At 48.5% G+C, this 10,204-nt stretch overlaps 1 protein-coding gene across 2 annotated transcripts; it reads right to left on the bottom strand.

Moving 5' to 3' along the window:
• Nucleotides 1-5,799: 5,799 nt before the first annotated feature.
• Nucleotides 5,800-9,661, bottom strand: LOC109762628 (voltage-dependent chloride channel 1, chloroplastic). Of its 2 annotated transcripts, none has more exons than XM_020321499.4 (4): nt 8,856-9,661; nt 7,171-7,338; nt 6,869-7,075; nt 5,800-6,459 (listed from the first exon to the last, which is right to left on the bottom strand). In XM_020321499.4, exons 1-4 carry the CDS (start codon nt 9,501-9,503, stop codon nt 6,247-6,249), a joined length of 1,236 nt encoding a protein of 411 aa, XP_020177088.1. In that variant the 5' UTR covers nt 9,504-9,661; the 3' UTR covers nt 5,800-6,246. The 2 variants fall into 2 exon arrangements, with proteins under 2 accessions (XP_020177088.1, XP_073353302.1); XM_073497201.1 differs by having other exon boundaries at nt 6,869-7,047; nt 8,856-9,657.
• Between the last annotated feature and the right edge of the window lie 543 nt (nt 9,662-10,204).

Raw genomic sequence — 10,204 nt, 5'->3', positions numbered from 1 at the left:
CCCCTTACTTTTTCATGTCTTTCTCCTCCACGTAGGCAAAATTGCCATGTAAATGGGCTATAAGCTTTGCTATTGTACTTGCTCTAAGGCCCTGTTTGGTTCACAAGTCTTAGGACTTTTTCTAGTCCCAACTAAAAAGTCCCTAGTCCCTAAAAAGTCCCTCCCTGTTTGTTTTCAGAGACTAAAAAGTCCCTAGTCCCTTTCTAGAGGTTATTAAATGATCATGTTGCCGCTAGTATATAGAAAAATAACAATCAAACAACACCATGAGATGGCGGGCCAATGGATGCATGGAGGGGCATTGTTGGAAAAATCTCAAAAAGTCCCAAAAAAGACTCTCCTTAAGAGTCTTCTTCATTTAGTCTCAAATGTCTAGTTTAGTCCCTAAAAAGTCCCTCCCGTTTGGTAAAAAAGTCTCTAAGAAGGACTTTTTCTAGTCCCTACATAAAAAAGTCCCTGGAAACAAACACCCCCTAAGTTGGTTGCACCGCACGCACCATTAATTAGTGGCTATAATATGTTTGTTAGGGTAGTGGCTATAAATTCGCAGTACCACGTCCATCGTATCTACTGTATCTGCATCGCACGGGCGGTCATAAGTAGGAGAGGGCTGGCTTTGTGTACCACGCTTCTGATTCATATTAGGATTCTAAAACGGGCATGAATGGTAAGAAAACGTGAAATTACAAGTCATTGCATTGCTTTGCCGTATTACTTTGTGTCCCCCTCCCCTCCGTCCTTAATCACCTGTTTGGTTTCTTGTTTTCTTATTGTTAATCCTACTCGCACCCACTCTTTTTTTCTTTTTGAGAGACAACAGCGACGAAGGAAGGAAGCAGTGAAGTGGCGAAGCAGACCAGAGCAAGCCAAGGCAAGCAGACAGGAATGATTCCGTCGGGCGTTTGTTTAATACGTTACGTAGAAACGCCTCAATCAATCAATCAAAATCAGCAGGGCGCACATCGATCTGACCCCGCTTTTCCCCTGCATCGCACCCCGCCATCAATCATTCGGTCCAAACCCACACCTCCATTCCACTCCACCTCGCTTCTCTAAACTACTACTACTACTTGCATCTTTTTCTCAACAATGTGTTTCTGGTACTGCTACTCAAGCATCCTGTCTTCGCTGCTCTCAGAGCATCGCCAAGATTGACTCGTAAACCTCTCGCAACTGTCCGGACCGCAGAATCCATTCAACGCCGACTTGTATCAATCTGTGGAGCGGTCCGGTCTGACCGCCCTGGCCCACCACCCCCCTCTTCTCCCGCGTGCGCTCTCGTCCGGCGCCAGCTACCCGCATTCATGCCGCTGTAGAGGGCGCCGCTCTGCATTGAAGGCAGCTCAGGGTAGACGCGACCTCTCGCTGCCTCTGCCATTGAAGCGGCGCTTCGGCCGAGGGCGCCACCCGCTGCCCGCCCGGCTGAACACGCCTCCTCGTTGTATTCATACACCCCCATTAAACCCGTGTGAAAGCCGAGATACCTACTCCGGCCACACGTCCGTTCATCAGCGGGCCGACATTAAACGCAACGTCGGCCGAGCTCCTCCCGTCCGCCCTCTATTTAAACAATGCCAGATGCCGGGCAAGAATCGCACCCCCTCCCCCGCTCCCATCTCCTCCTTCACCATTTTCTCCACTCTTTCGATGGCTTCCGAAGAGCAGTTCTCTGGCATACAAGCCGACTGGGTGGCCCGTCGAGTACGCCAGATACGAGCAAGGTAGCTCGATGCTCCAGCTCCCGAGCCTGACCCGACGGAGCAAGTTGCCGCCCCAAGCCGCCGCGTGGTTCGGCAACTCGCCGCTCCAGGCCAAGTCAATGAGGAGTGGCGAGTTGCTCCACACCGGCACGGCGGCACGGGCATCGCCGCATCCGGTGCCTGCGACCGCGCCATCCGCCGTCGACGCGCGCGTAGCAGCACCATGCACGCAGAGAACGAAGACGGTCGCGCAGACGCGAACTAGGTGGCGGCCCGTACTCCGCGCCCGCCGCCATCATCGAGGATAAGTAGAAACACGGGAAGCCGCCACCGCTTGGATCCCAGGAAGGCCACCGCCGGATACCCGGCCGGTTCTCCTTTATCTCAGACCATCCTCGGCACCCGGCTGAGCTCCACGGAAGCACCCTTCCCCTCCAGCTGAAGCACCCTCTCGTTGCCACTCCGATGAGCGGTGCAGCCGGACATGGAAAAAATAGAGGGGAAGAACATGTCTTCGAGGCTCCCGACAGTCCGGTTATTCTGGGCTATCGGACATGGGGAAGACAACCGTGGTCGGCCATAGACTAGTGTAGTGTATCCTTGTTGTGGGAGTGGAGCTCCGCGCGCCCGTACGTGCACATAGTTTTAGCTTTTTAGTTGAAAATATGTCCAAAATGTAACTGTTCTCGTCAGGTTTGTATGAAACCTGCCATGTTTGTACGAAATCCGGCCGTGTTTACATGAATTTCATGCGGTTTGTTGAAAAAAAGTTTCAAATGTATGCGGTTAGCGTTGGATGTCGACCTCCTGCATCCATGTCCGCGGACTCCCCCCCCCCCCCCCCCCCCCGGCCCGCTGACGGATGCAGGAGGTTTTTTTGGGGTTGCCGTTGGAGATGCCCTCAACGAACACGGACATGTGCTCACATTCTATTATGTCAAACCAAAAAAAATGAACTTAAGCAAATACTTATAAAAAATTGGACTGGCATCTCCAACGTCGTCCCTTAAAATGAACACACTATTTATCCACGGACTGGTCCCCCTGGCTCCCGGTCTGTGGACGGATGCAAAATGGTTTTTGCGGGTTACTGTTAGAGATGCCCTCAACAAGCACGGACATGTGCTCACATTCTATTTTGTCAACAAAAAAAAAAGCTTAAGCAAATACTTATAAAAAAACTGGACTAGCATCTCCAACATCGTCCCTTAAAATGGACACACTATTTATCCGCGCACTGGTCCAGACCGGCCCGCAGACACAGATACATCCAACCGCATCCCCTGAACGAGACACAAATGTAGGCTCCGAGTCATCCTCTTGCCCGTCCCTATAGCAGACTCTACCTATGTCGTGGATCATCTCAAACATCTGTTTGTCCGCGTCGTCATATGTCGGCTCACCCGTTTAAGGCATACCGACGAACAGAAAGCGGGCACCGAGCTCATCCACGCTTGGCGTATGTGTCCGAAGAATCTGCGGCGATACCGACTCGCGAAGTGCACTGCATTGACGTCGACGCAATACGACACATGCTGTCGGTGGAGGCCGGGGACTGACGGTCGAGCTGCTTGATGGCGTAGAAGTAGTGAGGATGATATTGCTCCAACAAGGACGGTGTGCGCATTGACGGTGACGAAAGACAAGTTTTGTTTGTTGCCCACTCATGGATGGCACGTAGGAGGAAGATTTTCTTTTTCGGACACGGAGGAAGATCGACGATGCTTCGGATGCTAACTGTCCTTGGAGTCTATTGTAGCTACTGTACTACGTAGTAGTACTGTAGTAGGCAGGAAGCTAGGATCGTGAGAGAGGTAGTCCGTATGCACAAAGCTAGGTTGCATTTGCAGACGTACGATCTATGTACTACAGTGCATAACAGCAGCCATCAACTCTGTTCGCTATACGGCTATGATCACATGGTACAGAAAATCATACTCTCTAAGTGTCTTAAGTTTAGTACAACTTTATATTAAAGTTAGTATAAACTTTTTTTTAAGGGGGGAGGGGAGATTTTTATTACTCAAGGCACTTCTGTAGGATCAAACGAGCGATCTGGGAGATCGTACAGAAATCGGACGGAAACTGTACGTAGCGTCACTCTTTCCGTTGCAGACGTGACATGACACCGTGCATGCAACGCATGTCTGTTTTTCGCGAATACGCAAAGCTTGCGTATCTTTTTATTGACAGAAGAAAAAAATCCTGATAAATGTCACACGTGTGGCACAAACACATGACAACTCCGAACGTTTCTGATGGCAAGTTTAGTGACGCGAGGATAGCAACTTTAAATGTGAAGCATGTCAACTTTCTTTTCGGATGGCAGGTTTCGTTTTTTTTGTTTTTTTTCTTTTTAAATGGCAATTTTGGTTGTCAAAAACGTCAGGGCCAGAGTGCTTCGTGCCACACATATGACACCTATCATTTAGAAAGAAAAATGAATACAAGCAAGAATACACATGCACAAACACAAGGTAACGTGAACACGATGTCCAAAACAATGAGACAAATGATGCTCGGCCCAAACAGACGCACAACAGAGTCTATTTCCACAACTTTGTTAAATTGCACCAGTGAATTAGGTGACCCAACAACACTAGCTGCTACTACTAACTAGGCGTCGCCAACTGGGTTTGTTTGGTTTGTTTTATTCCACTTTGCCACCTACCTTTGGTTCATTCCCTTGATGTGCGCTTTGCAAAGTCATCCTTGACGCGGCATTGTATGCACACATTCTCCTCTCGCCATATCTCTTCTCTTGTACTTGTACTTGTATAAAAGAAAGAAAAAGAAATAGCACAATGTTGTCGCCTGCAATGCACGGGCAATTTATCTAGATGACAAAAACACGACCAGTCTCTTTTCGCTAGCTAGGGTATCTCTAGTGAGGGATTTTCCGCCCCAAACCAATTCTCCTGCTAAAGTAATGTTTTTTAAAATATGGTACTCACTCTACTGTAGTGATCTAAAAGATCTTATAAGAGTTTACAGAGGGATCACTCTTTTTTCTTAATTCCAGTGGCCATTATTGATACTTACTCCTAGTCTCTGATACTACTCTTAACCACTAAGTACCCACTAGGCTTTAATACCATATCAGTACCCTAATTGTACTCTTACTGTCTTACAGATAAATAGATAGCTTTCCCCAAAAAAAAGATAAATAAATAGCTCACCAGAGCTACATACAAATGGTAGCTACATACATCTCTGTGGCTGGCAGAGGATCCATTTTATTTGTACATGCGGTACATGCTATATATTGATACTACTGCATCTGTTGCTGCTGCTGCTACATGAAGCAGGAGCTGCACTGAACTACACCTCACCACTTTATTCCAGTACATCCACAACAATCTCCATTAATGGACTAGCTTCAGCTTGTACCAATTCTCACACAGTAGGAGTGGAAAGTTGTTGTTCATTGCAACAGCATATCTAACTGGACGTGGGACTGATAGATTATGTGGTTAAGTCATGTAATCTTTCGTTTGTACCCATCATTTGTGGTGTTTTCTTTTTCTTTTTGTCGCTTTAGTTGATATTATGTACGTTTCAGACCTATTTATTTCCTTTTAATAAAAATGTTTGTGTGCATCATGATGATGCAGAGGCTGGGGTCTTTCCCCTTTTCCAAAAAAAAAAACTGGAAGTGGGACTGTACTGCTGATGCATCATGCATGCCACAAACCGCAGACACTTCGGTTGCCGTCCTTGAATAATTCGCCACCGGCTCAATCAGTCGACCTTCACCTGCTCGCGCCTGGAGCTGGAGACGGCCCAGCCCTTCTGGGGGAGCCTACCTCCTCTGCTGTGGCCTTGGGTCCTGCCAACTGGTTGCTTTCATGACACTCACAGACTCTTGGAGATGAACAAAGCTCGGGTTTTTCAGGGATGCTCGACACAATTGATTGCATGCACCGGAGGTGGAAGAATTGTCATGCGGCATAGGTCGGGTGTATGCTCATTGTGTTCGTGCCCACCTGATGTTTCATTTCGAGTGAATAAAATCCACAATCTGTCGAGAAACATTGTGACAATGCCTCTCTATTTGCAATCGAAAGGGTTAGCCATTACTGTCATATACATATAGTACTACACACAAAAGTAGCAATTGCTATGCATTCATATGATCAGTGCTCTAATTGTACTCTTACAGACAAATAAACAGCTCACCAGGACTATATACAAAGCTGGGGACCCAGTTTCATTTCTACTACATGCACTAGATGCTGCTGCTGCTGCTGCTGGTACACCTTACTTACCTACCAACTCAAGTGAGGCCGGGGCTACACTACACTACATCCTCACCACTTTATTCTACTGCTTCACTCAGCTCACTCAACCCAGGAACCCTGCTCAGCCACACCAAATCAATGGACCATCTGGTGCTAACTCTCACACGGTGGACCTGGGAAGCTGCTGTTCGTTGCAACAGCAGCATCATCTACCTGGAAGTGGGACCGCACACCAGAAACCCCAGACAGACACTTCGGTTGCTTCCAACCGCCGCTTGTGCATGATTCGCCGCCAGCCAGCTCGATCAGTCGACCTTCACCTGCTCGCCCCTGGAGCTGGAGACGGGCCAGCCGTTCTGCGGGAGCCTACCGCCTCTGCCGTGGCCCTTGGTCTTGGCGACCAGTTGCTTTCTGACCAGGCCTTGCACCGACATCATGTCGCGCATGCTGTCGTGGAGCTGCTGGCACTGCGCGTCGAGCGCTAGCATCGGGAATGGCTCCTCGATGAGAACACCCACCTGAAAATGCACAAGGTGTTAGTACTCAGGTAGGAGAAACGGGGCAAATACAAGCAAGTAGTGATCTAAACGCTCTTATATTTCTTTACGGAGGGAATAACTGATGAGATGAAGCCGACACTATTAACCAAACAGACAAGGCATGAATATCATGATGTTTTCTGTCTTGATATCCTCCTGAGCATCAGGAGCCTATGAGCAGAATAAACCAAAACCATATGAACTAGGATCTGCGCTTCTCCACCTATAGAACATTTAATAGAAGCATTTATCGGCTTATTGCTCAGAATGCATACATAAGTCACTCGAAACAGTTTGCATAAGTTAGCTACCATATCACAATTCATAAAACGGGTTGAAATGGAAGCAATTTTTGTGGGGTGAAAATAGGTACGTAGGAGCAGCTTACTTCCTCGATGCAGAATAAGGAGGCAGCACTGACAAAAGTAGCTGGAACCACGATCCATTTACATTCTGCCCATAGTATGATTGGAAGTGTAAGATGCCACAGGACAAGAAACCGCGAAGTAAGCCTCGTGTACGACAGAGGAACAGGAATCCCGATGATCTGCTCGCACACACAAATTCCTTCAAGGAAACAAGACAGTTTAGACTCCTACAACCAAAAGGAAATAACTGGCATTAGGCTGCAGATCACACGGTGACTGTTAGAACTGAAGGTTTTGCAGGAAGATAAGGCCGAAGGGTTACCATGATGCTCCGCTTATGCTCCTCGAAATCCAACATCTGGAGACTCTGCGAAATGAACTCGATGATGCAACGAGGCCGGTGTTTTGAGCTCATGATAACATTCAGGTCGTCCTCTGCGAGCAAGCCCTGAAGGTCCTTTCTGATGTCGGAGTTGCTGGTTATATGACACTGAAACAAACAAAAAACAGAAGCATAACGTTAATTGCGGAACAGTGGAGAGGAGTGAAAAACAGACAGTAACAGGCTAGCAGCTATTTCAGGGACCTGGTCAAAATCAAGTTTGTACTAGAAAATACAGAATATAATCTGAAGCATGAACAAGAAGAGCAAGGTTAGAATTGGAGGAAGGATAGGCTTCCACACGAATCTTGGACATCAATTTCGTCAAGGACATGACACATTGCAAGTAGGTTGACATCAATGTAAGTAAATCAACACAGGACATGTCCATTGCAAGTACATGCTCATCAACGGTAGCAGAAGAAATTATACAAGGACATAATAAATCACAAGGGCCAAATGAATGAATCAATGCAGTTCCAGGGCAGTCCTTACTCAACTTTTACCTATTTCAGCAATAAGTCCATCGTGCCTTACACTCCACTACATGAAAATGTTCTTAGACTCTTCATTCATATCAAACAAAGCTTTTTCCGGTAGAAGCAAAACTATGAAGTGTACCAATAATCGCGGAACAAGGGAGAGGAGTGAAAACAAGCAGTAACAGGCTATCAGCCATTTTAGAGACTGTCGAATCAAGTTTATACTACAAAAAACAGAATATAATCTGAAGCATGGGCAAGAATAACAAAGTAATAATTGGGGAAAGCATATCATAGCATTCAATAACGGCCTCCACACGAATCTAGGCCATCAATTTTGTCAAGAACATGGTCCATTGCAAGTAAGTTGACATCAATGTAAAGCAAATCGAATTATACAGGACAGATCCATTGCAAGTAGGTTGCCATCAATGTAAGCAAATCGAAACAGGACATGTCTATTGCAAGTACATGCTCATCAACAGTAGCAGAACAAATTATACAAAGACATAATCAATCGCAAGGGCCAAATGAATGGATTGATGTAGTTCCAGGGCAGTCCTTACTGAGCCTTTACCTATTTCAGTAATAAACCCATAGTGCATTACACTCCACTACATGATTATGTTCTTAAGACTCTTTCAGAGACTGTCAAATCAAGTTTATTCTACAAAATACAGAATATAATCTGAAGCATGAGCAAGAAGAACAAAGTGATATTTAGGGGAAGCCTATCATAGCTTTCAATAATGGCTTCCGCACGAATCTAGGCCATCAAATTTGTCAAGAACATGGTCCATTGCAAGTAGGTTGACATCAATGTAAGCAAATCGTATTCAGGACTGTCCATTGCAAGTACATGTGCATCAATAGTAGCAGAACAAATCATACAAGGACATAATCAATCGCAAGAGCCAAAACATACCAGTTGACATGAATGAATTAATGCAGTTCCAGGGCAGTACTGACTAAATCTTTACTACAAATTTTCAGTAAAACCATATTGCCTTACACTCTACTACATGAATGATGTAAAGACTCTTCATTTATATCAAGCAAAGCTTTCTCCTTTTGCAGGACAAGCATAATGAGGAGCACACAGGACACAGTGACATGCAGCAGTGGTGGATCTCTCTCACTCACCTTGAGCGCGACGGGGAAGGCGAGGATGTAGTTGACGAGCGCGCCGGTGCCGGTGTCGTTGTCCCCGCGCTCACCGGCGCCGCAGGAATGCATGACCATGCCGGCGAGCTCGGTGGCGCCGGCGAGGACGCGCATCCAGGCCTTGCGGCCCTCGTCGAAGCGCGCGTAGGAGGCCTCGGTGCGGAAGACGAGGAGGAGCGCGAGCGCGGGGGCGGTGAGCTGGTAGGGCAGGGAGGAGGCCGTGAGCGCGTAGTCCGGGGCGAGCGTGTTGTAGGTGGCGACGGCGGCGGCGAAGGCGGTGAAGGCGGAGACCGGCGGCACGAGGGAGAGGATGACACGGGAGGAGAGCGAGGAGAGGAGGTGCCGCAGGTGGCGCAGCGAGCTGCGGTGCTCCCGCCACTGCTCGTGCGTGTACAGCGGCCGCGGCTCCCGGATGCGCCGCTCCGACACGGCGTCCGCCCAGTCGGGCACGGCGGTCAGGAGGGAGAGGAGCGGGTTCGGGGGGTTCGGGGATGGTGGGGGGTTGGGGAGCGGCTCGGGGAAGCAGCGGGTGAGCTGGCGGTTGCGGCGGCCGGGCCTGGCAGACGGGCTGAGGTGGTGGTGGCGGCGAGGGGTGGTGGCCGGGCTGGGCGGCGGGCGTGCCGCCATTGGCTGTCGCCGGTCGGCGCGAGGAGGGGAAGGGGAATCGTCGGTCGGCTCAAGCCATGGCCGGCGGTGGAGCGGAGCGGAGTTTGTGTGGCGGAGGAGAGGAGAGGATGCGGCGCGCGCCTCGCCTCGACTCGTTGGCCGACATGTGTTGTGAGTTGTGTCCATCTTGGTCTAGGATTCGTTTCTCTGAATCGGACGGCTACGGGAGTGGCCACGTGCGTGCATCCAGAGATTTCAGAGAAATTACCGGTCATGCGAGTTAGCCTCGGTCACCTAATTTGGCCCCCTGCACGCCAACCCATGCGTCCGACTACCCTAAATCCACACATATAACCATACAAAAACATGGACGAGGACCCCCTGCCGTACTGCAGGGTGCCGTTCCATCACTGACATGTGGGCCCGGCTAGAACTTGGCCCACCTGTTAATGGCCCAACGGCAGGTGCCGTATGTCAGAGGCCAAAAACATTCCTGCTTAAATCAACATAGAACGGTAGCAATCATAAAAACTTAACACTCCCTCCGTCCCAAAGTGTCTGCCGTCTGAAAGCATCACTTTTTTTTTTACGAGACCGAAAGCATCACTTAACTACTTAAAAATTCACCACCACTTAACTACTTAATACTCCCTCAGTCCCGAAATGATGTATCTAGACACGGTTTAGTGTTAGGTACATCCGTATCTAGAAAAAATAATCTA

The sequence above is a fragment of the Aegilops tauschii genome, chromosome 4, assembly GCF_002575655.3.
Source record: "Aegilops tauschii subsp. strangulata cultivar AL8/78 chromosome 4, Aet v6.0, whole genome shotgun sequence".
NCBI lineage: Eukaryota > Viridiplantae > Streptophyta > Magnoliopsida > Poales > Poaceae > Aegilops > Aegilops tauschii.
The sequence above is the reverse complement of the archived record's forward strand: the minus strand, read 5'-3'. Positions and strand labels throughout refer to the sequence as shown.